Source organism: Sapajus apella, unplaced genomic scaffold (assembly GCF_009761245.1).
Source record: "Sapajus apella isolate SASKATOON/1434 unplaced genomic scaffold, GSC_monkey_1.0 scaffold74, whole genome shotgun sequence".
Taxonomy (NCBI): Eukaryota; Metazoa; Chordata; class Mammalia; order Primates; family Cebidae; genus Sapajus; species Sapajus apella.
In genome coordinates this window covers 2,386,611-2,411,859 of record NW_022437014.1, presented here as the reverse complement: position 1 = coordinate 2,411,859, position 25,249 = coordinate 2,386,611, and the positions used below count along the sequence as shown (strand labels likewise).

Sequence of the window (25,249 nt, the reverse complement as noted above, 5' to 3'; positions counted from 1 at the left end):
TCACTGCTGCAGTTTTCCCCGGGGCAGGTATTTCCAGAGGATGGCCAAGTCTTCCCCAGCGGCCGACCTTCCGGAGGGGAACAGAACTTAGGAGCCAGCCCCTCTGGTTTCCTGCAAAGGCTCGCTTCTTCTCAGGGCGTCTCTGGGTGGAGCGAAGCAGCCGAGGGGACAGCAATATTGCCCCTTTGCTTCTTGGACCGACGGCCAGGCCAGGGGCGCCCGGGACCCCAGGGCAGGGCGCAAAGCTCATACCGCAACCCTGCCGCCCGCCCGCGCCCTGCCAGCCTGTCGGGGCCACAGCGCGCCGGCCAGCAGCCACACTCGCCGCCGCGGGGTCACCTTGTCGCTGAGCTCATCTCCGGCACCGCCGCAGCCCCAGTCCTCACTGGCCATTTGGTCTCGGGGGTGGGGCTCGTCGGGGCCGCGGGGCAGCCCGGATGAGAGGATGACCCGGGAGCTCCCTGGGGGCGGAGTGGAAGCAGCAGCTCCGCGCAGCCCTGGCCAGGGGCTTTTTCCCCCCGCCAGCCCCGCCGCTCCCGCGGCCGCTGCCTTAAAAAACTTAACGAGATCCAGATGTGGTGGCCACTGCCGAGCTTTCTCAGAGCCAGTGATTGGCTCCAGCCGAGGACTTCAGCCAATTAGCGCGCTGGGCGGGCCTGGAGTCCCGCCCCGCCCAGGAGCCCGCGGGGATCCAGGTTCGAGGCTGGCGCCGCGCGGAGAGTGGGCTGGAAGCCGGGGCGGGACGCGCGGTGCAGAGGAGCAGCGCACGGCGGAGCGAGCATGCAGGGGGACCGGGTGGCCGGGCGGCCGGCGCTGTCGTTGTTGCCACTGCTTCTGCTGCTGCTGTTACTGCTGCTGTCGCGGGCCGCGGCGCTGCACCCAGACGAGCTCTTCCCACACGGGGAGTCGTGGGGGGACCAGCTCCTGCAGGAAGGCGACGACGAAAGCTCAGCAGTGGTGAAGCTGGCGAATCCCCTGCACTTCTATGAAGCCCGATTCAGCAACCTCTACGTAAGTTCAGCCCCCTCCTGGTGCGCGACTCGGCACTTTTCCCACAGCTTCTTCCCAGGGGTCAGTCTCCAGGAATCCCTGCCTGCAGAGAGGAGGAAACAGCCCCCTCGCCCGGAGCCCCCCTGAGCCCTTGCGGTGGGAGCCGGTCGGAGAGCGATGCCGCTGCCTGCCCCGCTGCTTTGGGCGAGTAAGAATGACCTGGAGGGGAGAGCGGGACTTGTTCGAAGCCACATACGCGCCCCAGGCAGAAAAGGTGGCGTTGCTAGGGCGGCCAGCGGGACTTGCAGATCGGAGCTTGAGAAGGCTGTGCCTGTCTGCAGAGCTGGGGTGTTCCCTCCTCAGACCTGGAGGCTTCCTCTCCGGATGGAGGGGGCTCCCGGGTTGTGAGGGGAGTGAGAAGATAAGTGAATGAGTTTTCGGGCGCCTGGACCTATTGCATCGCAGTGGGGGTAAGGGGAGCTGGGACAGTTGCAAAAGTTGCTCTTGTTTCCCTGAATCCAGACTTGCCAGCCGGTGGGGAGGGAGAGGCTTTTTGCCTAAGGCAGTTCCCTTCCCTCCCTGCGCCTCACGGTAGTTGTCCTTGGGCTTGAGCGACCGTCACCTTTTTGTCCCTCTCCTCTCTCAGGTGGGCACCAACGGCATCATCTCCACCCAGGACTTCCCCAGGGAAACGGAGTATGTGGACTATGATTTCCCCACCGACTTCCCAGCCATCGCCCCTTTTCTGGCCGACATCGACACGAGCCACGGCAGGGGCCGAATCCTGTACCGAGAGGACACCTCCCCAGCAGTGCTGGGCCTGGCCGCCCACTATGTGCGCGCTAGCTTCCCGCGCTCTGCCGCGCGCTTTACCCCCACTCACGCCTTCCTGGCCACTTGGGAGCAGGTGGGCGCCTACGAGGAGGTCAAGCGCGGGGCGCTGCCCTCGGGAGAGGTAAGTGACCAGCGATATTTGACTGTAGAGCGAATTAAAGGATGGGCTTGAATTCTGGGGCAGCAACCCGGAGACTGGCTAGGAGTTGTTTCTGAGCCTACTCTCGCGCTGAACCTGATGTTGGAGGCAGCAGAGCTGGAGTGGCTTGTAAGTGAGGAAGGACGTCGTCTCTAGGCATCTTCTGAGGCCTTGGCAGGTGGTCACTCCATTGAGAAAAAAAAAAAATGCTTAGCGGATAGGAGAGGGGGAGTGCAGATGTGGAGCCCCTTTGAACATAAGGCAATTTGCTGTTTAGTTGCTTATTTTTAGAACCATCTCTAACTACACAAGCATTCCTAATTATGTGTTCATCGAAGGAAAAAAATCAGAAAATACAGAGAATTTAAAAAAGAAAACAACAACTCATTTTCCCAGCACTGATAAACATTTTTCTGTGTACCATTTTCAGAGTTTTTTTCTTCTGCATATCTTTATTCCTGTCTATTAACAACGATGAGTGCAATGTAAATTGCACATACTGTTTTATAACTTGCTTTTTTTTATGGAATAGTATATTGTGAATATGTTTCAATGTAAAAAAAAATGTATTTCTGCAATATCATTTATAATGATGCATATACTGCATCCTGTTATTATCCTGCATAATACTGTTGGTTTACCACAGTATACTCAACCAGTATTCCCAGAGGTCATTAAGGCTTTTTTCTGGTTTTTCATCATTATAAAAGATAGCACGAATCACAAAAAGCTAAATCTTTGCACATGTTCTTAGTTGACATTCCAGAAAGTGCAACTGGTAGGTCAGAGAAGATGCACTTTTGGTAAAGTTCTTTATAACTTTTGCCTAATTGCCTTCCAGGTACTAGTTTACATGTTCTTTAGTTTATAGGAGTCTGCCCTCAGTGTGCTTTACACTCTCTACCTATGGAAAGTAAAAAAATCCCAGGCTCCTGGTCTTTAGTCTTGTCATCAACATTTGAAGCCCTCCAAATGGACATGAGTGGGGCCAAGGTGGCTTGGTAAATGGCCAACTGCCTCATTCCTGGAGAAAGTTATGGCTTCTTTCTGTGAAATTAGACCTGAATCCAAAATGCCATACTCCAAGGGCTGAAACTATATGATTCATCTCAGTTTTTTAACTCATGAAAATGATTCTTTCTATAGAAGGATGGCACATGTCTCCTGTAAGAGGTGAGGTTTCTTGCCCACGTCACTGATCTCTATCTTGTAAGGATGCTGTGATATAAATCCTTTGCATGAGGACTCTATTTTTTTAATTTTTGAGGGTACATAGTAGGTGCATATATTTATGGGGTACATGAGATATTTTGGTACAGGCATGTAATACGTAATAATCACATCATGGAGAATGGGGGGTATCCATCCCCCTAGGCGTTTATCCTTTGTATTACAAACAATCTAATTACACACTTACTTATTTTAAAATGTGCAATTAAGTTATTATTGACTATAACAACCTGTTATCACAGGTTATAGTCACCCTGTTATGCTATCAAAAGGTCAGTCTTATTCAGTTGTTTTTTTTTTTTTTTTTTCGGTTGCCGTTAACTGTCCCCACCTTCCCCTGACCCCCACTATCCTTCCCAGCCTCTGGTAACTATCCTGTTATCTTCATGTTGCATAAAGACTCTTTAAATGCAAGGTTTTCAGAATTAAAACTTTTATCTGGTCCTTTTTTGCGGGTGGGGGAGGTTTAGCATAGAAAAGATTTGTAAATTCAATCTCTCTTTTACTTTTCTGATTAAAATTCACTTTCAGACATTGCCATGTGCTAGTTGGCTTCAGAATGTTTCTGAACGTTCAGGAGGATTCTGTTTGGATAGGGGACGTTCTTTCAATTACCCATGTTGAAGGTTCTTCTGATATTTTAAAGGGCTCTGGGGCTTGAGTTCTTGTTTCAATAGTTCTTTGGAAATAGATTTTGGCAAACAGTAATCGAATTTGCTTGAAGGACTGAGTTTTACATGACGTTCTTAAATTTTGGCTTACTAATCTTATATCGCAAAGTTACTGGAAACTGGAAGATTCAAAGCAATGGCATCTTTGCCATTAAAAACAATTGCATTTGGTGCCCTTTTTCTCCATGGATATTCATGTTCGGTGTGACCGGATGTTGCACCTGATAGTGCAGGAAAGTCAAGGTGTAATTGTATCTGAAAAACAATGTGAACAAATAGTGTTTGTCAATTCAGTTAATCTGGGATTTCTTGAACTGTCGCAGGTTCACAGAGCAAAAAGGTTATGATGTAGACCTTTGAAATGCTAATGGGAGATGGAGAGGACTAGTGTTTACTTTAGCTGTGCTTTTTTTGGGGGAAAGAGGAGTGTTTTCTTTTTGTCATTTTAGGGATGGGGTTAGGGACAACTGAGTTATAGAGGTCTCTGTAGTGTGGGGAATGTTTTGTTTACCTGGAATTTAAGTTGGGTTGAAAGGGCTAAAAAGAATGGATATTGAGAATGCGGCAGCAGAAGAGACACTTCTGAGCTAGAGCATGACGTGAGAGAAGGTTGAGAGAGCTGGGGCCAGAAAAATGGTAGTAACATACGACAGATGAGTGGAAGCTTGCCTGCTAGGGTTGAGTATTTGTCCCCTCTGAAAATCATGTTGGAATCTTATCCTCAGTGTGGCAATATTGAGAGGTGGGGCCTTTGAAAGGTGACTGGGTCATGAGGGCTCTGCCCTCATGAATGGATTAGTTTATTCATTCACGGATTACTGGATTATCATGGAGTGGGACTGGCTGCTTTATAAGAAGAGGAATTGAGACCTGAGCTAGCACATTAGCACACTCTGCTTTGTGGCCATGTGATGCCCTAAGTGCCCTGGCACTCTACAGTCACCACTGGCCAGGAGGCCCTCACCAGATGTGACCTCTCAACTTTGGACTTCTCAGCCTCCATAATTATAAGAAATAAATTCATTTTCTTTGTAAATTACCCAATTTCAAGTATTCTGTTATAAGCAACAGAAGACAAATCAAGACACCGCCCAATGGAGGCCTCAACGTGGGGACTGAGACATGTTGACTTGGTTCAAATGTTGGTAGTCATTGATGGAGGTGGTTGGATTCCACAGAGAAAATGAGAGGTAAAAGCAGGACTTCACTGTAGCTTTTTGACTTCTGGAGATGAGGTCCAGAAGAAGGGAGGTCTACAGTCTATCCTAGAGAGTTCAGCCTGAGTCTGAGATATAACTGTGACGATGAAGAGAATAGAGGCGTATATGGAAATTGGTTAATGCTGAACCATATGTGGAAATTAGAAATGCTGACATTTTGCTGAAGAGTCTTGGGAAGGATATAGTATTAGGGATGTGATAGCACTCAGCATTTGCCTTTGAATTTTGGGCAGGATCTGTAGGATTTAGTGCAGTAAAATAAATGAGGGACGATCCCGTACGTGACAGTGCCCTACAGGCAGTGGGAGATGAAGAACTGCACTAAGGAATGGAGCTTAGTGTTCGCAGCAAACCCTGGACAGACCCAATGATCCTACACATCTAGAGGACATGTGGTCCTGAGGAAGATGACCAAAGAGAACTTTGTGACCCCTATAAGAGTCACCCTAATTCTTAATTTTCATTTTGGTAAGCCTCTACAGTCAAGCCCGTTGAAGAAAAGGATGTCACTGTTCTGATTTTTGGCCAGATAGCTGTGGTTAATTAAATGAATTGCAAAAATTAGAAACTCTTAGAGGGGTGTATGTTGTATGTGGCAGCCTGGCTCTGCTGAGTGTCACTTCAACATTGATTGGGATGTCCTGTACCTGGGAGGGAGAGTCCGGCTCTGGTTTCTGCAGAGGGCTCTGGCTTTTCTCTCTTTCTGATAACAGGGCCCGCAGCCACTCACCCTGCTCCTCTCCCCGTGGAGGCCGCTCTCTCCTCGCTGGGATCCTGGGGGAGCTGGGAACCAGTGACCCTTTTGTCGGGTTTGGCAGCCCGTCTGAGGGCTTCTCTTTGGAGGCAGAGCCTGTAGGGCTCTTGCAGAGGCTTGTATCTAGGAATGTGAGGACCTTTCCTGTTTGGAAGCCAGTCAAGGAGTTTTTTGAGACGGGGAGCCCTTCAAGACTTCATGAAGTGGGCTCTTTAGCAATTAGATGCAGAATTTTGTAGAACTGACGGAGAACTTTACGAGTGATCATTTAGTGTGTGGGTGGCTTTTAAACAGCCAGACTCCTTTGGCGTGTACTTTGGGATCATAAATTCTACTTAAAAGGAAGTTGTTTCCTTCCTCTGATAGTTGCCTATTTTGGTGGAGACAAAAAAATTAAATACTTGCCACCCGTAATAAGTGCTCATCTCAAGGATGGCACATAGAAGACATTGAGTAAATTTTAATTGAAATGAATTTGTTGGCTGATTGGCTGAAGGAATGAATAAAATAAAGCGCCAAATGCCTAGTGCACGCAGCAAAAAGCCAGACTCTCCCCGTCGCAGCTCTGTTTACTTCTCTGCTCCCCGCTTCCCTACCCCCTTTGGTTCTTCACGGTCTATACAACCTCCCTATCTTATAGAATTCCTCTAAATTTAGAACCAGGGTGCTCTCCTATCTCACATTGATTATGGGAGATCAATGCCAGGAACTTTGAAAGCTTAGCTTTTTAAAATGGGGTTCTTTCTCCTCCCTCGAGCACTTTCCTTTCCCTAGTTGATTTTTGTTTATTCTGACTAATGTACGACTGTGGAGTTATTGAACCCACATTAGCTGACGATGTAGACTATCTTATGGATAGACATGATGCAGAACAGCCTTTGTTTGTATTTGGCGGTAGTTGTGGCTTCCTAGCATTGAGAAACTCTAAAAACATTCCTTTTTGTTTTCGGAAAAGTCAAGCTTTGCTGATGAACAATCAACAACTGGAACAATAACAAATAGACTAGGCACCCTACTACTTTGTGAACTGAATGAATGAAAGAAGCAAACCCAGATGTTGTTTTAGAACTAAAAGGAGGGATAATTGTACTTCATTTTCTCTTGAAAAGTACATTACATCTGTGTTTCTTTGTCCTATTAGCAAAACCTCAAAACTCTACTTTGAAATTAAACATTGAAAGGAAAAATTAACGTTAGAAAAGAGCTAGAACGAAGTGTGGGAGGAGACCTAGGACCGAACAAAGGAAAGTGCCCATTCCTTCCTTGCTGTTTCATTCTGCGAAATTAGGTATTCTTCTCTGTGCCTAAGTTTGTCTGTCTAGCAGAATGGAGAGGTAATAATACTTACCAGTAAATAATATTTCTAAGAGTCACATTATTTATGAAGTTGTATTTTTAAAAAACCTTCCTGTTCCTTACTAAATTGTGAAAGTAGTGTGATTTAGTGAGAGAGATCGTTTCAGAGGCCTAAACAGAACACCTTTTAAGAGAATCAAGCACTGTTAACAGATCTTTTGGAGGAGTGGTCGCTGAATGAAGGTAAAGGCAAAGATCTTGTCTCGTTGAAAATATGAGGGTAAACGGAATGTTAGGGAGTGATCCTATAAGGACCTGGGTGTTGAATTTGTGGCTGGTTCAGACTCCTGGTCTCTCTCTGGTCTGTGTTGGCTTCTGCAGTATTTATAACATTCACTGGCTGCCTCTGTGACACCTCCCAACCCCCACCCTGAGGTCCTGGGCACACACACCCTCTCTGGCCTCTACCATCTTCTCCAATGACTCTCGTACAGTTTCAGCTGTGGCTGTTTCCCTGTCCTACACAGTGAGACTCTCCTGGGAAGAGTCTGTCCTTTGCACCTTCGCATCCTTAGCATCAAGCATAATGTCTAGTACTTAAGTAAACACTTAGCTGTTTGAATTAGTGTACAAATGAATAAATGAATGGCATTTACAAACATGTAAACAACTAACCTAGCAAAATGAGGTGAATGCTCACTAGAGACACCCATAAAAGTATTACAGAGGTTCAGAGAACAGAAATATTCTATAAGGAATCACAAACGCCTCCAAGTGGCAGCATTCGAAGGTTAGGAGGGTTTCTAGACACAAAGAACCATGAGTGAAGTGTAGAAGCATCTGAGGACATGGTACAAATGGGGACTAGTAAATGGTCTGACAGACATGCAGTGGAACTGAGCCTGGGATGGGCATATGCAGCCAGGTTACAACTTACCTTAAATGGCACGTTGAGGAGTGGTTAGGATGCCCTAGGGTGTGGGCTCTAGAACTGCCCAGCCTGCCACAACATACTTGCCACTTGACCTGAGGAAGCCCTGTTAGCCCTGTGTCTTTTTCTCATTTGTGAAATGAGAGCATTTCTGATGCTGGTATGAAAGGGTAGATGGAAGAGGGAAGAGAGTGAGGCTGTGAGACAGTAAGGAAGCCTTTTGATCAGCTAGTGCCTAACACAGTGCCTGCCCATAATGGGTATTTAATAAATGGATGAATGAATGAATGATGCAGATGAGAGATGCTGAGTGCCTAGGGTTATAAACTAGGGCAGTGACTGTGGGATGGACAAGTTAATTTTGCTGATTGCTCTTAGCTCTGAAAGAGGTTTGATTGAGAGAACTTTGAAACCTTAAAAAGCACATATTTTTTTAACCTATGTTTACCGGTGCATATTTCAACTATTAATCTAAATTGACAAACGATGTTTGCAATAATAAATAATATCACTGATGATATTATATTAGTAACCTGAAGAGGAAATTTTAAAGAAGATTATGTTTAAAAACAATTTGGAGCCAGGTGTAATGGCTTACGCCTGTAATCCCAGCTCTTTGGGAGGCCAAGGTGGGAGTATCATGAGGTCAGGAAATTGAGACCAGCCTGGCCGACATGGTGAAACCTTGTCTCTACAAAAAATAGGAAAAAAAATTAGCTGGGCGTAATGGCACATGCCTGTAGTCCCAGCTACTCGGAAGACTGAGGCAGCAGAATCACTTGAACCTAGGAGGCGGAGGTTGCAGTGAGTGGAGACTGGGCCACTGCATTCTAGCCTGGGTGACAGAGCGAGACTCCGTCTCAAAAAAAAAAAAAAAAAAAAGCAATTTGGAGGAATCCTGAGAAGGGGGGAAATTCTTTGCACTTTATGGTGTTTTGCTTGCATTCTGTTTCTTCATTTGTTTTTTAAAGAATGTTTCTCTCTCTCTCTCTTTTTTTTTTTCCACAGCTGAATACTTTCCAGGCAGTTTTGGCATCTGATGGGTCTGATACCTACGCCCTCTTTCTTTATCCTGCCAACGGCCTGCAGTTCTTTGGAACCCGGCCCAAAGAGTCTTACACTGTTCAGCTTCAGCTTCCAGCTCGGGTGGGCTTCTGCCGAGGGGAGGCTGATGATCTGAAGTCAGAAGGACCGTATTTCAGCTTGGCTAGCACTGAACAGTCTGTGAAAAATCTCTATCAGTAAGTAACATTGAGCTGAAGTCCTTTCCTATTTGAATATAAGGACTTTTAGGAGGTACCTGAACACAAGTGACCATAAGACCATTAAATAATATCTTGGTGGCTTCTAAGCAAGGCATCAAGTCAAAATGAAGGAACTAGATTAAACCCTGGAAGGATCAAGTTCACCAAAACAAAAGGTCCTTTATTTTTCCTGCTCTATTGGGTATAGATACTGGAAACAGAACAGTATGTGTGTATATTTGTAGAGCCACTGAGGCTTGCTATGAAAAACATTGCTTTTGGAACCACATAAAAATATCCAGTCATATAACTGCCCAGTTTGTGGTTTTCCAGATTAATCATTTCACAGGGGGAAACACTGTGATTTAGTCTTTTGGACAGATACTGTTAAACATTAAATCGAGTAATGTAATTGGCAGCAAGAATAACTAAGATTTATAGGTTTCCAGAAGTCTGAGGATGTCTCTCTGGCTTCATTACCTACAATGAATTGAACCCATTCCTTAGATGCATCACTGTCTGCCCATAGTGGGCATTTAATAAATAAATGGATGAATGAATGAATGATCCAGAGGGCTTACTTAGCTAGGGCAATAATAAGTTCTTCTGCATTTTGCCAGTCCAGATAGTGCCAGTAAGATATTTATTAACTTCAGAGTTGTTTTTTTTTTTTTTTTGGGGGGGTGTGCCCTTGCTTTTATTCTTTTCCTGAATATAGAAGCCAGACAGAATACATTGGCTACTTCCTGGCCTCTCTTAACTACTTCTCAGTTTCATTCAATCAGTCCCAGGTAGGTATAGGAACACCTTACACTTTTGCATGCCATCCGCTCTGCTCGGCTACTAGAAAGAGACCATTATAGCCAGATTTGGTTACTGAGAGCTGACATTTATTGAAAACTTACTATTTGCCAAGCATTGTGTTAAACACTTTCCAGATGTTATCTTAATTAAAACTCACAGGAATTGTAGGAGCTTAGTACTACTATTTTCCTGATTTTATACAGCAGCTTAGGGAAGTTATGTAAATTGCCTATGATCTCAAAGTTAAGTGGCGAAGCCAAAATCCAAGCTCAAGTCTGGACTGCTGAATTACGTTTTTTTCCTCTTTTCTCCTTTTTTCTTTTCTTTTTTTCTTTTTTTTCTGTCACTCTTAGGATATGCTTAAGTTACTGAGTGCTGAATTACTTATTTCATTTTATGCTGAGTCCTTTTTCCTTTCCCATGCTTGTGATCCACACTGGGCATCTTTAGGGCTCCATCTAGGCTGCTGCATAGTCTGGACTCTGGAGCCAACTCAGTTCCTTACTCTCCTTCCTCTGGTTCTGTCCTACTCATCTGCTTGGGAGAGCATAGATTTATCACTCCTCAGGCATTATGGGGAGCTCACAATGACCAAGCACATAGAATACAAAGATTTCTAAGATACTGGTCCTGCATACAAGCAGCTTGTACCTTATTAGGTTTGATAGACACATAGATCAACAATTACAGGACCCTGGGTAAGTGCTGGCATCTACACAGGAGACAGGAGACAGTGGGGCCAAAAGGCCTGTGGGAAAAAGCAGCTGCGTTCCCTGAGCAGTGCTGTGAGGGCCTCTTGGAACTAATACCCACAGTCATGACGTGTGACACACAAACACACACACAGACAGCATTTCCATTTACCCGCCTTCATGCCTTCCTGCATCTTTATCTTTGATGCATCCCAGAAATCTCCGAATTGCTTGATGAAAGCAGAGTAAGATATGGGGCCGAATGACTCACATATTTTTCTTTAGTGTAATCCATGCTTAATATAAAAAATAAAGTACAAGCAATGCAGAATGATGTGAAATAAAAGTAAAAGTTACCCATGATTACTACTTCAAGTGACAACTAGTGTTAACAGTCCTTCTAGGATTTAGGTATATACAAAAACTTTTAAAACAAAAATGATTATTTTGCTATATAAGTGGTATTTTCACATTAATCACTTCTTATAGGGGTCTTTTAGTCAGATGTCTGTCTATATTACCATTTTAAGGCTATAAAACATTATGCATATATGTTCTGTATTATAAAGACAGCTTATTAATGAACATTTCACATATTTCTGATTTTTCTTGTTATAAATATCATTGCAGTAAGCAGCATAACAAACATTGCTCACAATCTCTTTTCTCCTTCCTAAAATAAATTCTTAAAAGTGGAATTGCCAAGAAAGGGTATATGCAGTTTAATGTTTTAATGTATATTAATAAATTGCACTTTAGAAATGTTGCACCAAACCATATCCTCACCAATAATATAGAACTGTGATCAACAGTGTCTGTTCTCTACAAGGCTTTTATTCTTTTTAATATTTGCAAATATAATACATACAAAATGTTCATTTTTCCACATTAATTTCTTTGATTACTAGGAGATGGAATACTTTTTGTGTGTTTAATATCCATTGGCAGTCATGAGCTGCATAATGACATTTTGGTCAATGATGAACTGCGTAATGTATGACAGGGGTCCCATAAGATTAGAATGCTGTATTTTTGCTGTATCTTTTCTTTGTTTATATGTGTCTAGATAAACAAGTACTTACCATTGTGTTACAGTCACCTTTGGTAAAGCAGTAAGATGGTGTACAGATTTGTAGCCTAGGAGCAACAGGCTATACTATATATATATATATGTAAAATACAGTAGGCTGTACCACCTAGGTTTGTGTTAACTACACTCTAGGATGTTTGTAAAACAGCAAATTTGCCTGATGATACATTTCTCTGAATGTGTCCCCATTGGTAAGTGACACATAACTCTGTATGTCTTTTGTGTGTTTGTGACTTGTCTTACCACATCCTTTTAAAATTTTATTTTAAGCTTTCTCCTAGAGGAAGGATCCATATCCTTTACTATTGGGGTGGTTAGGAAGAGCTCTTATAAATAAGGAAAAACATGGTAAAGATATTAATCTTTTCATATGCTGTGAATACTTTATCCAGTTGTGGTTTGTCTTTAAATTTACTTATGATTTAGAAGTTGTACATTTCAGATTGTCAAAATTACTGGTCTTTTCCTTTCTGATTTTGGATCTTGGTGTTATTCTTAGGAAGATCTTCTGTATATCAAACTTATGAAAATGTCCTTCTATATAATCTTCTATTTTACTTTTCATTATTTAAATTTTCAAAAATTTACAGAAAAGTGGAGAGAATAACTAAATGAACACCCAAATGCCCATCACCTAGATTTATACATTGTAAACATTTTGCTGTATTCATTTGTTTGTTTGTTTAAATGTTTTAAAGTAAGCCACAGACATCATGCCAGTTCATTCCTAAATGCTTTAGTATGCATCTCTAAAGAGTCAAGTTAGGCCGGGCAAGGTGGTTCTAATTCCAATGCTTCATGAAGCCAAGGCGTGAGGATTGCCTGAGCTCAGGTATTCAAGGCCAGCCTGGGCAAAATAGTGAGACCTAGTCTCTACTAAAAATTTAAAAAATTACTGGGCGTAGTGGTGTGCACTTGTAGATCCAGCTACTTGGGAGGCTGAAGTGGGAGCATCGCTTTAGCCCAGGAGGCTGAGGCTGTAGTAAGCCATTATCATACTACTGTGCTCCAGCCTGGGTAACAGTGGGAGACCTTACCTCTAAGTGAATAAGTAAGTAAGACTAAAGTTATTTTCCTAGTCAATTGTTCTCTTTTTCAAATTTGTCTCACAATTGTGAGCTCAAAGGTCATAAATTATATATTTCATAATGTTTGTTATACTCTTTCTCTGCAAATTTAAATATGAATAGACATGTGCATATTTTGAAATCATACTTTTCTATCTTCTGGAAGACAAGACAGAAGTTACTAAGTATTTATGACATGTAGGACTGGTGCTAGGCATTTTATTTTAATTTTTTAGATGGAGTCTCAATCTGTCACCCAGGCTGTAGTGCCATGGCATGACCTTGGATCACTGCAACCTCTGCCTCCTGGGTTCAAGCTTTTCTGCTGCCTCAGCCTTCCTAGAAGCTGAGATTATAGGCACACGTGATCACACCTGGCTAATTTTTTTGCATTTCTAGTAGATACTGGATTTCACCATGTTGGCCAGGCTGGTCTTGAACTCCTGACCTCAGTTGATCCACCTGCTTTGACCTCCCAAAGTGCTGGGATTACAGGCATGAACCACTATGCCTGGCCAGTGCTGGGAATTTTAATGTGGTTTTCTCACTTAATTCTCGTAACAGCCCAGGGAGGAAGGCATTGTCATCCCACTTTGTAACCCAATTTTCCTTTGTAGAAATAAATTAAGTTCTTTCTATTACTAAGCTTTCCAAATGACCTTGGATTTTAAAATAAACTCAGATTAGTTACTTTTCTGTTATGCATAATGACAAAAGCCAGGTTAATGATTTATATATAATTAGAACGTTATTTTATTTATCTTTTATTGGTCATAATCTGTATTTTTACACTCTTTGAAGATTTTATAGTTTCTGTTTCTAACTTCAAGAGGAAATTTCATAGTTGCAACACCTCTAATGTGATAAATAAAATCAATATCCTCAGACTGTCAGGATTTTCTCTTACTGTCTTTAGTTTTCCTTATTTGCTTGCCAATAAACACCAACATTAATTGTTATGAACTTACTAAATATGCATAGCATATTGTACACAAGATCAGTTTTTCTTTCTAGATCAGTTTTTTCTTTCTAGATCAGTTTTTCTTTCAAGATCAGTTTTTGCTTCTCCTTGCCTAAATTTACCACGATGGTAACCACAGCATATACCTACACACATACACACATACGAATACACACACAAGAGAAAGACCTTCTCAAACTGTACTGAAAAGTGTTGTTACTATAGAAATCCACATGAACATGACAAGTACCTACCCAAATGAAGAAAGAGCTTTTGTTCTTATACAATTCAGTGAATTTTTCATTATCTTATTAGTCATTAACTCTTATTCCTCATTGACTGACTTTTGAGGAAATTCCATAGCATGGGAGAATTTGCGCATAGCGTTTTGTACAAATATCGGAAGAGTATACAAACTGGCATTTTCACTTGTAGCCAGACCCTTGTTCACTCAAGTTTTCCCATATTTTTTGAAATCCTATATGTAGTTGTTCCCTTTAGGTTATATCATTGACTCTAAAATAATGGATTATTGGGATAGTTGGAAACTGAATGTAGTTCATGTTTTTCTCGTGGAGAAAATAAGTGAGCTGTTTCCAGAAGCCTTTAAAAAACCTCTAAGCTACTTTCTTGTTTGCCCCTTAACTTTAGTTTTCACTGGAAAAAAAAAAAAAAAAAAGATATGAGGCTTTGGCATTTGTACCTCTTGGAATTTTTTGACATTGCCTCACCATTCTTTGTGGATTAGTGAATTGATCTACTTTAAGTGAATAAACAATGAAATGTCTTTAACATTCTGTAGAGTAATGATAATTCAGATGCTTATTGACCGCAGCGTGTGCTATGGTTTTCTGTCATAACGTAGATGTGTAGAGCATGGGCTTTGATGTTAACTGAATTCGGGTCCAATTGTTTGTTATGTGACCTTCAGAAGATCAGTTGACCTTTTAAAACCTATTATGTCCTCTATAAAACTGAATATGATCTCCTCTAACTTGCAGATTGTGTGGAAGAATGTTGGGACAGGGAAGTGGCATCACCGACTCTTGAAAGCATTTAGTAGTCATCGGGTGTCAGTGTTTGGTTAAGAGTTTTAAGCACACATTTTTAAAATGTTATAAGTTTTCGGACAAGTAGAGGAAGGATAAAACACTCCTACATTCCCTGTTTGTTTTCAAATACCCAGATTTTAGTTAAACCATTTTGATTGTAGAGCAGACTGATGATTTGATGGTCTGGCATTCTGCGGCATACAGCTTTGAAACATAATAAATAAAAGGTGGTTCACATCAAAAGTCCTGTATGATCCGTTCAGTTACCATGTAAGTCTGCTTTTATCTGGTTTATATACCAGTGAAAACTGAACCTGATCTTAATAACCTTTCAGGTTTTTTGTTTTTTTGAGACAGGGTCTCACTCTGCCACACAGGCTGGAGTGCAGTGGTGCACACAAAGCCCACTGTAACCTGGAATTCCTGGGTTCGAGTGGTCCTCCCACCTCAGCCTCCTGAGTAGCTGGAAGCACCGGCGTGTATCACCATGCTTGGCTCATTTTTTTAGAAAAGTTTTTTGTAGAGGCAGGGTGTCACTGTGTTGCCTAGACTGGTCTTAAGTCATCCACCTACTTCAGCCTTGCAAAGTGCTGGGATTATAAGTGTGAGCCACCATGCTCAGCTGTCTTTCAGTTTTAAAATAAGTTGCTCACCTTCTAGGAAAGTGGGTGAATGGACACATTTGTTACATTTGTTACAATGACTGTTTCCTTTTTATTTAGACTAAGCAACCTGGGGGTCCCTGGAGTGTGGGCTTTCCATATCGGCAGCACCTTGCCATTGGACAATGTCAGGCCAGCTACAGTTGGAGAAGACCTTTCTGCTGCCCACTCTTCTGTTCCTCTGGGACGTTCCTTCAGCCATGCTACAGCCCTGGAAAGTGACTATAATGAGGACAATTTGGATTACTATGATGAGAATGAGGAGGAAGTTGACTACCTTCCGGGTGAACCAGAGGAGTCATTGAACGGCCGCAGCAGCATTGATGTTTCCTTCCACTCCAAAGTGGATACAAGGCCTTTAGAGGGTGGGATGTCCTCTCCAGATTCTGATCTGTCTTCCCCCTTGCATCCAACACCTACTTATTGGCCATTCTATACTGAAACAGAATCTGCCACCTTGGACCGTCACACCAAAGAAGGAACATCTCTGGGAGAGGTAGAGGCCCCCGATTTAAAAGGCCAAGTTGAGCCTTGGGCCGAGGGAGGGAACAGAAGCCCACCTCCACCAAAGGTAGACAGAGATTCACTGGCTCCTTCCTGGGAAACCCCACCAACCTTCCCTGAAAACAGAAGCATCCAGCCCTACCCAGATGGAGGACCAGTGCCTTCAGAAATGGATGTTCCCCCAGCCCATCCTGAAGAAGAAATTGTTCTTCGAAATTACCCTGCTTCAGGTCACTCTACGCCCCTAAGTCAAGAGACGTATGAGGTGGGAGTGGAAGACAACATAGGTTCCAACACCGAGGGTGAGTGCATTAGAAAACTGGGTGCTGATATTTCATCTTAACCATGCTGGTTTTGCAGAGAGTTGTGATTTCTCTCTTAAGTGGGTAGGTGAAAAGTTTAGTAAAAAGATCTAATTTTTAATCCCTGTGCTTCAAGAGATAGAGTGAATTTCCTTTGCCAAATAAATCTTGGCAGGCAGATTCTGTTTGGAATCTCTTGATCATTAATAATGTTTTTTTTAAAAATATGAGCCTCATGAAGCGAGTGGGGGAAAACTGGGTTTGTTATGCCAGCTACGCTCTCAAGTGTAATGAACTATTTCAGTTTGAAAGTTCAGCAAAGGTAAAACATTTTGCGGCTTCGTACGCATTCCAGTGATGGACGGGTCTGTGCTTTTTAAAGTGGTGAGTTGTGCTGGCTCAGATGAACATGCCAGATTCAGACTCTGTTACGGGACAACCCTAGCGCTGCCCTTGGTTAGGGAGATACACTTATGATGTGTGGGAGAGGAGAGCCCACGGGGACGGAAAATGACTAAACACCTGTGTCGGCTGTCATTTCTGGTTCATGGCTATGCAGCTGTGGCATGCACCTCCCTGGAGCCTTGTCCCCATTTCATGACTCACGGATCGGACTGAGAGGCGAGGAGGGTGACACCGAGAGCAGGCGTTGGTTAATTATCGTGGACACGGGGCCTATGTCAGTCCTCGTTGAGACTTGTCATGCCAGCTGTTTCTTTCCTATCAGGCATGGAAAGATGTGAATGGGAAACTGACCCCAGATTTACTCGGTTTGTTCCAGGGACTGCTCATCTGACCTCTGATAGGAAGAAAGAGGTCAGAGGTGACTGCTTTGTTCCCAATCTCCATGTTTTTCCAACTTTTCTGTTTCCTGTCACTGTTGTGGCAAAAACAAGGCTGACCTAGCAGAAAGGACCTTCTGGGCTCTGCTCCGGTATTATCTGCAGGATATTGCACAGAGAAGTACTTATTTCAGGAGGGAAGACAATATTTTCTGACTAATGTGGCATGGTGTAAGGATTTGGGGGAGTGCATTGGTGTCCGCTTTGAGTTTGAATCCTGGCCTTCCAAGCTTGCCAGGTGACCTGAAGTAATTTATGTAACCCGTAAGCCTCTGATTTCTCATGAATTTCTTGGGAGGATTCAATGAGACAGGATATTTGTGAAATTCGTGGCTTCATGTCTGTAACTCACTGGTTTTTAATAAATAGTGGCTGCTGTTACTAATTTTAGAAGATTTAAAACAGTGGGAATGGGGCGGATGATGGGTAGAGAAAGAAGAATGTGCTTATTAAAGAGTTTTGTGTTAATTTGTGCCTAAGGGATCGCATTTCCATAAAGTTGAAGATGTAAATTTTATTGGAAGTTTTTAGAGCCTTCAGATTCTGAGAATCTCCAGAATTTACAGTATGAGTTTCCTCTAAATAAATTTTAAAGCCATGCATCAAAAATTTTATCAAAGGGATTTGAGGGAAAGATGCAGTCCTGATTGGCATTCTCATTTGGGGGTTGTGATTTCCTTCCCTGGGAAGAGCTTGGAAATATTAAAAAGCAGATCTATGGAATCTTGTGTTAAAGAGTTAAGAAGGGGCTGCACACCCTGCTTCAGTCTGTGAGAGGTCGAGATGACTGGAGTCACAGTGCAGGAGGCTTCAGGAACTGGCCATAGAGAAGAACAGCGGCGCAGCTGTAAATCTTGTGGGGCATGAACTATGATATTTATCAGCTGCCGGATGCAGTCTACTATAGACATCTTGGAAATGGCAAAAATGCCTGTGAAAAGCTGGTTAATACATATTTAGGGAGAAAAAAATCTAACTAGAAGTTTTTGTAACTTAGACAAAAAAAATCCAGCTTTTTTTTTTTTTTAAAGGGATTTAGGGGGATGTAATGAAGTATAGAAGCATGCTATGGTTAAATACTTTTGAGAGGATGCAGTGATCATTTTTTTCACATAACATATTGGAGCCTCAAAGATCTATCTTTTAAGTGTGGGCTTACTCTGGGAAGCCGTGTGGGAGTGACAGAGACATAGAACATTGCCCAGTATTAAGGACCCAGCCATGTGGTATCCAACTGGCTTCTTTTACTGATGGAATAGAAAGTGCATGGTTTTGGTACTAGGTGGACTTGACCTTGACTCCCAGCTCTGCTATGTGGTTTCGGGCAAGATATAGAGTCTGTTTGACCCTTGGCTCTCCTCAGCTCTAAAACAGAGTTAATGAAGACCTCATCATGTACTCGCAAAAACTGAAATTGGGCTTTGGAAGCACCTGCCCAAAGCATCTGCCCAGGAAATTTTAGTTTTCCTTTGAAGCTTCATAGTAGTTGAGATTTAGGTGGCTGGGCGTGGTGGCTCACACCTGTAATCCCAGCACTTTGGGAGGCTGAGGCAGGTGGATCATGAGGTCAGGAGTTCAAGACCAGTCTGGCCAACATATTGAAATCCCATCTCTACTACAAAGAAATACAAAAAATTAGCCAAGTGTGGTGGTGTGTGCCTGTAATCTCAGCCACTTGGGAGGGCGAGGCAGGAGAATTGCTTGAATCTGGGAGGTGGAGGTTGCAGCGAGCTGAGATCATGCCAGTGCACTCCAGTCTGGGCAACCGTGCGAGACTCCATCTCAAAAACAAAACAAAACAAAGATTTATTTAAGGTCCCAGAAAATACCACTCATTTTAAAATTTATTTTTTAATAAATGAGTCCCCGGACTCATTTTACAGACCTTTCTTTTTGTTCAGAAATGTAGATTCTTTTCAGGTCATGTCTACACTAGGCAGGAATGTCCTGGCCACACTCGAGCTCTGTCTTCCTCGGCCACAGATCAGTGAGCGGTATGATGGATGTGCAAGCATGCTTTGTCTGAGGAGTCTTGTCTCCAGGGAGCTCTGGTAGTTTTGTTGTAAAACCAAAAAGTTACTCCAGCACCTGCCATGTACCCGTCTCTGACTTGGTGCTAGTAGCAGTTTTGGCTGGCATTTGCTGAGTGCTGCCTGCTGCTCTAAAGTGGGGACTTGGCATTAGATTGCACTGCCACGGTGAGTCCTTAGAATCACCCTATGGGGAGTTCAAGACCAGCCTGGGAAACATAGGGAAACCTTGTCTCTATAAAAAGTTTAAAAAATTAGCCGGGTGTGGTGGTGCTCACCTGTGATCCTAGCTGCTCGGGAGGCTGAGGCGGGAGGATCACTTTACCACAAGAGTTCCAGGCTACAGTGAGCCACGATGGTGCCACTGCACAGCCTGGGCAACAGAAGGACGCTGTCTGAAAAAAAAGATTGTCCTTTAGAGTGGGTACTATCATCCTTTCCATTTTACAGAGATGGAAACTGAGCTTGGGAATACTTAGCAACTTGTCTAGCAAGGGCAAAGACTTCAACAAAGCCATGCAGAAATTAGAGAAAGCTGTAGGGTGACACAGAGTCAAAGGTACTGTCCAGGAGTCACTGTAGTTGGAGAGGGGAAGTCTTTGTAAAGAAGGAGGGCTTGAGCCAGGCCTGCGGTCAGAGCCTAAGAGGGAGAAAGTGTGAAAACATTATGAACAGAGAAGTGACAAGAGAGGAGGTGCAGAGATGGGAATGAGGAGGGAGGAAGGGAGGGAGAGAGACAGAGAGAGACAAAGTTTGTTAAGGCAGTGGGGTGTGAGGGCTTCAGCTGCCTGGGACCATAGGACTGCCTGTGCTGTGAGAAGAATAGGGAGAATGAGGTGTGCCTGTAGGGGTGTTAGTTATTCTTTAGCCTACTGAGGCAGTGCTATATGCAGTTGAATTTAATCTCAGTCTGCATGATGATTTAGGAAGAAGGACACCTGCCTTTCAGAAACCTCATGTAGTCACACTCCACTTTTGGCCTTGGGACAGGCTGCAGGAGTGTGTCGTGAGCTTGACTTCCACCCTGAGAAGAATTCAAGTAGGTGCTGCTGCCAATCCAACCCTCCAGGCGCCAAAGACCATCCCTTGGGTGCACCTCCAGGTTACAGAGGGTCTTTGACCAGGAGGCACCCACATACCTGTGAAGACACCTGTATGAAAAGATTTCCTGGTAGGGGCCCTCTCCCTTCACCAGAAGTGGGGAGAACCTGCTAGTGTCAAGCCAGCAGTTATAAAAGGCCACCCCCAGGGTTCTGATCACTGTTTGCCACCAGCATCATTATACGCCACACACATACGTTAAAATTAAACAAACATGAAACTGGAGGAAAAAGCAGTCCACCGGTTTTTCATTGTAAAGTTGGATATGGTTTTTCTAACTAGTCTGTCATTCTGGGAGATGGGAAACTTAGAAAAATTTGTCCTGCAGTGAAATGCCCTTTTTTTTTTTTTTTTTTTTTGAGGTAGCAGTAAAAATTGTTAATAGTGGCTCCAGCTGTCCTGAGGCAGCCCCGTGCAGGAAGCCTCCTGTGTCCCTGTGTTGGTCCAGTGAACCCGGTCCACACCAGGGAGGCTTCCCTCTGGCTGGGCCAGGGCCCTCCGTGAAAAGGGGCAGGCCAGCCAAGGGCTGCAAACAGGTGCTTAAGTGTTTCTGGGAAAATGAAGATTGAAAGATGGCTCAGAACAAGGGCAGAGGAGAATTTCCCATTTTTGCTACCAACTCCCAGCTAGGACAAGTCTCAAGTCCTTTGGCAGGGCGTTTGTTTCTTTCCTCTGATGTATCCCCGCCCCATTTTTCTATTAAGGACATGAGAAAAGTTTTTTTTTTTTTTAAAAAGCATTAAATGGAAAAATAAAAGTGAGACTTAAAAAGTGTTCATATTAAGAATCCCTTAGCAGCTATCGAACCTCAGTTAACAAATCCGTGACAAAATGAGGTCATTCACACCTGGCCAGCCTCCACCCTCCCGCTGTGTCCTGAGGTGCCAGGAGGCCTGTCTCCTTATGGGCTGACCCTCTGTGGCAGGAGCTCCTTGGCAGAGTGTGAGTCCCAGAGGAGGCCATGGGCTAGAAAGTGTAATTTTCAAAGTGTGGGCTCTCATCCTGTCACTCAGCTGGGAACCTGGTTAAAACCACTGATTTCCAAGCCCCTCCTCTACCTTCTGAACCAGAATCTGCATTTTAAAGCCTGCTCCCTCCTTCACCTCCTCCAGGCCTCTGCCCAAATGTCCCCTTCTCCAGAGGTCTTCCGTGACCATACTATTTAAAAGAGTCAAGTGCGCCTGCCCCCTTTACCCTCTTATCTGTCCCTGCCATATTTCTCTGCACTTCAGTGATTCTGGTGCCTCCTCAATTTGATGGGATTTAGAGCCAAAAGATTATTTAATTTCTGTGGACTTCAATTTTCTAATCTATAAAATGGAGATAATTAATACCTTCTTACTAGAATAGGAAGAAGTGCATGAAAATATACTCAAAGCCACGATGGGAAGGGACATACAAATGACCAACAAAAAGTAAAAGTGCCGCTTTTCTTTGGACTTGTTCACTGCACATCTCATCTAGCTGGGATTCAGATCTTCATTCCAAGTCTTCAAGAAATTCAGCGTCTTTGAGTCTAACTGCAATTCCCATAGAAATTTGAGCAGTCAGGTTGGTGAGAGGTCTGGCTTTTCTCACCCTGGATAAATAGCTGCACGTGGGATCACCACGGTTCCAGCTCCCAGCTCCGGCTCTCGCCCTTATTCAGGGAAGGGATATCTGGCTGCTGTGCTTCTGTTTAACCTTTGCTAAAGGATCTTCACATTGCATTCTTGTGGATAAATTCCCCAGTGGGCTGTGAGCACTGATCTCCACTTCTCAGATGGCCAGGAATGAGCATAAGAGCATTTTCTAACATTCTACCCACCCCAGGAGTTGCTAATTGGTCAGATTAAATTTGCTAATGATATTAATGAGCAACACCTAGCTCAGAAATCCAAGGCTCGTGAGTATCCCAAGCAACACCGATTGGTGTGAGAATCACTTGCAGGGGTGGCTAAAGTGTAGATGGGGATGCACGCAGCACGTGGAATTGGTAGGGCTAAGGTGGGCCCTCAGGTGATCCTGATGCAGTGGTCCCTGCAACCTACCGGGAGAAATGCAGCTCCCCGTGTGAACGACTGCATGGTGCTGTGCTGAGGGCGTAAGTTTTCATTCACCCCTTGGTGAATTTCCTTGACACCTCACGTTGTCAGAACTGAGCCCCACAGACCTGCTCCTCCTCAGTCTCCCTTATCTCAGTAACTGACGGCTCCCCCTTTTGGTTTCCCACATAAGGGCTGAACATCATCCCACATCCAATCCATAAGCAAGCCTTCTCGGTTCCACCTTCAGAATATTCCAGGCCTGGGCCCTTCTCATTCTCTGTACCAGCGCTTTTTACTACCAAGGCACCAGCTTCTGCCTGATTTACCGTAGTCAGAGCAGGTTACTCTTCTGCTCAAAAACCTTGAGTGCTTCCCATCTTACTCAGATGAAAGCCGAAATCCGTCCTGTGATCTCTGAGGCCCTGCATGAATGACCCAGGCCACCTCTCTTCTCACCATCCCTCCCACAGGCCCACACACTCCTGCTGCCTGACACAGCACCCTGCCTGCCCTCATCTATGGGGTTCACACCCCAACTTCCTCCTGGGCTCTGCTCAGTCACCGTCTCCGGCGGTCTTCCCTGACCATGCTATTTAAAAGAGCCGCTCCTATACCTCCCACTCCTACCTCTTGTCTTTCCCTGCTGTATTTCTCTGCACAGCTCTTAACATATCCACCACACTAAGTAATTTCCTTGTTTATTGACTGCTGCTGGGGGGAACATAAGCCTCAGGACGGGAATTTTTGTCTCTTTTGCTCCCTGCTATATTCTCGGTTTCTAGACCAGGGCCAGGTCTATAGTGAATGGTTAGTAAATGTTTGTTGAATTCGTGAATGAATGAACAAAAATTGTAATAAGCATTTACCTTGCACCTAACAAGCTGCCATTGTAAATGTGAAGTGGGCAAACCTGTGTGTGCACCTGGGTATGAAGGCAGGTGTGGAACAGGGATTATAAATGGAGCCTTGCCTTCCCCCGGATTAGGAGGCTGGTTCATCCTCTTTCCCGCCCCCCGCGCCACGTGACTCATGAAGCTGGGAGAGTGAGTGTGGGTTCTTGGCTCAGTAAGTACCATCCTAAAAATACAACATTCCACAAAAAAACTGTTTAAAAAGACTCCCAAGTTAGCTTACCAGTAACTAGTTAACCCATTGCAATTACGGTTTGAGTCTTATAGCCTTTCATGGGAGCCTACTCTTTGTTTTTTCTTTTAATATAATAAAAACATGTCTGGCTTCCGGTCAATTTCTAAACCTTTGCACAGTTGCACTGGAAAGTTGCTGGCTGTATCGCTGTACCTCTTTTTACCTAGATAAAAGCTATGACTCCGCCTAGTTTTTTAAGTTAACTCTCCACATTTATACTGTATCTCCTCCATCTTCTCTCTCCCTGTTTGGTAATTCAGTCTTGGAATAAGAATTGGGTTGCAGAACAGGGCCTCACAAAATAGCTGAGATAGGGTACCATCTGAGCCCATTATTTCCTTAATTTGTGGGCAGAACAGTGTGTAGAATTTGGATTAATTTTTTTATCTGAATTTTCTGAAAGTGACTGCTCTTCAGACCTCTAGCAAATTGCCTTATTTGGTGTTCACAAGTACGTTAAGAAGAAAGGCAACCTGGCAATGCAGGTGTGAGGAAGAGGTGTTACACTGATTTTAGAGATGAGGAAGCTGAAAGACAGTTTTCACAGTCTCCACAGAGCCCCGGAGGACGAGGACGAGGACGGGCTGAGGTTGAGTCCTAAAGCTTGGCTCCTCTGCAGCCCCTCAACCCTTGAACTCGCGGAGAAAGTCCTGATGGCCCTTAAGCCGTGAGCACACTGAGAGTATGCGAGTTCCTCCCAGGGCTGCCTCCTTACACTTAGCTGTGAATTTCTGGGCTGAAGAAGCCTGAGATTTTGACACATCCAAGTTACATTCTTTTTATTCAAAATGTTTTTTTCCCCCTTTCTTAAACCAACTATGGTCATACAGTTTTCTTCTCAGCGGTCTATTTTACCATGATCCATCCTGGGTGTTTTTTTCTGCCTTGAGTTTTATATTACTTTTTTTTTTTTTTTTTCAAGTTAAGCCTGTCACTTTCTTGTTTAAATAAAGTTGAGTCATGCCTAATTTTCTATTTTTATCGAACTGGAATTTCTCAGCCAAGTCATCAAAGGCCCTAAACTAAATCTTGAGTCCCAACTTCATTCTTACTATGTTCCAATCAGATTTTCCACTTGAGCCGACACTGTCTGTCCTGCCAACCCTCAGCTTGCTGCTTTCCGAGGATCTGCAAGCAGTGCTCCAGTCCTGTCCAAAAGCTGATGCCGCTGCTGCTACTCTGATTTCTTACCTGTGCTGTTTTTCAACATGCTGTAAGATTCATCTACCTCATCTTCCCTGCTCGCTTCTACCATTAAACCCGATTTATAAAGTATGACTCATACTTTATAAATCATGCTTGAAGTCTGTACTGATTAACCCCAGACATGTGATCATCCCTAATCTAGTGCTCATTATCTCCATACTTGGGTCCCATTGAAGGGGTCATGGAGAGCAGCAGTTAAGATTCTCGAACTAGACTTCCCAGGTTCACATCCCTTCGTTGCTACTCACTGCCTGTGTGACTTCTGGCACTTCAGTCTATTGTGCTTCAGCTTTATCTGCAAAAAGGGCTTAAAAAATTGTCCCTGGCCAGAGCAGTGGCTCACACCTGTAATGTCAGCACTCTGGGAGGCCTAGGTGGGAAGTTCACTTGAGCCCAGGAGTTGTTCGAGACCAGCCTGGGCAATGCAGCCCGCACCCCCCCCCCCCCCCCCCCC

At 43.9% G+C, this 25,249-nt stretch overlaps 1 protein-coding gene across 2 annotated transcripts in view; it reads left to right on the top strand.

Moving 5' to 3' along the window:
• The first annotated feature begins 72 nt into the window (after nucleotides 1-72).
• Nucleotides 73-25,249, top strand: part of NID2 (nidogen 2) — a 70,994-nt gene continuing 45,817 nt past the window's right edge. For both annotated transcript variants that reach the window (XM_032251059.1, XM_032251058.1), the window contains exons 1-4: nucleotides 73-1,011; nucleotides 1,637-1,945; nucleotides 9,074-9,306; nucleotides 15,698-16,443. In XM_032251059.1, the coding sequence (XP_032106950.1) occupies nucleotides 781-1,011; nucleotides 1,637-1,945; nucleotides 9,074-9,306; nucleotides 15,698-16,443 (1,519 nt within the window). In that variant the 5' untranslated portion in view covers nucleotides 73-780. The remainder of the gene's footprint in view (nucleotides 1,012-1,636; nucleotides 1,946-9,073; nucleotides 9,307-15,697; nucleotides 16,444-25,249) is intronic.